This window comes from Seriola lalandi, unplaced genomic scaffold (assembly GCF_002814215.2).
Source record: "Seriola lalandi dorsalis isolate HSWRI2012SDOR001 ecotype SW California unplaced genomic scaffold, Sedor1 jcf7180002053992, whole genome shotgun sequence".
Lineage (NCBI taxonomy): Eukaryota > Metazoa > Chordata > Actinopteri > Carangiformes > Carangidae > Seriola > Seriola lalandi.
The window spans coordinates 28,469-29,010 of record NW_019524545.1 but is presented as its reverse complement, the minus strand read 5'-3'; the positions used below and the strand labels follow the sequence as shown (position 1 = coordinate 29,010).

Below are 542 nucleotides of genomic sequence, written 5' to 3'. Positions count from 1 at the left end.
GTGTGTGTGTGTGTGTGTGTGTATATGTCTCTGTGAGTGTGAGTGTGAGTGTGTGTGTGTGTGTGTATGTGTGTGTGTGTGTATGTGTATGTTTGTGTGTCTCTGTGAGTGTGAGTGTGTGTGTGTGTGTGTGTGTGTGTGTGTGTGTGTGTATATGTCTCTGTGAGTGTGCGTGTGTGTGTGACCTGGGACAGTGGTGACCTCTCGGAGCAGGGTGAAGAGCAGGTCGAGGGTTGGGGGCTGGTGCTGTCGAGGACAATTGGACACGGCAGCTGTGAGCTGCTCCAGTAACAGAATCCAGACCTGGATCAGACCTGCGGGACGGAAACACCAGGTGTGTTAAAGACGGAGCGCAGAGGAAGAGACGAGCAGAGGGACGGTGACGTCTTCACCTGTGTCATCGTCAAACTCCTGGAGGACGCAGTCCATCCCGTCCTCGCTGCCGACGGAGCGTTCCTGCGCTCTCATTGGCAGGCTGGCGAGCCGCGCCCCCAGGAACACGGGCTTGGACGGCATCTTGTAGATCTTCGCCAGCAGCTGTC

General features: G+C 56.3%; 1 protein-coding gene across 1 annotated transcript in view; it reads right to left on the bottom strand.

Moving 5' to 3' along the window:
• Positions 1-185: 185 nt before the first annotated feature.
• arfgef3 (ARFGEF family member 3) overlaps positions 186-542 on the bottom strand; it is a gene marked incomplete at both ends in the record, with an annotated part of 22,549 nt that continues 22,192 nt past the window's right edge. The window contains 2 exons of the mRNA XM_087173048.1: positions 186-314; positions 393-537. Coding sequence (XP_087029174.1) covers positions 186-314; positions 393-537 — 274 coding nt within the window. The remainder of the gene's footprint in view (positions 315-392; positions 538-542) is intronic.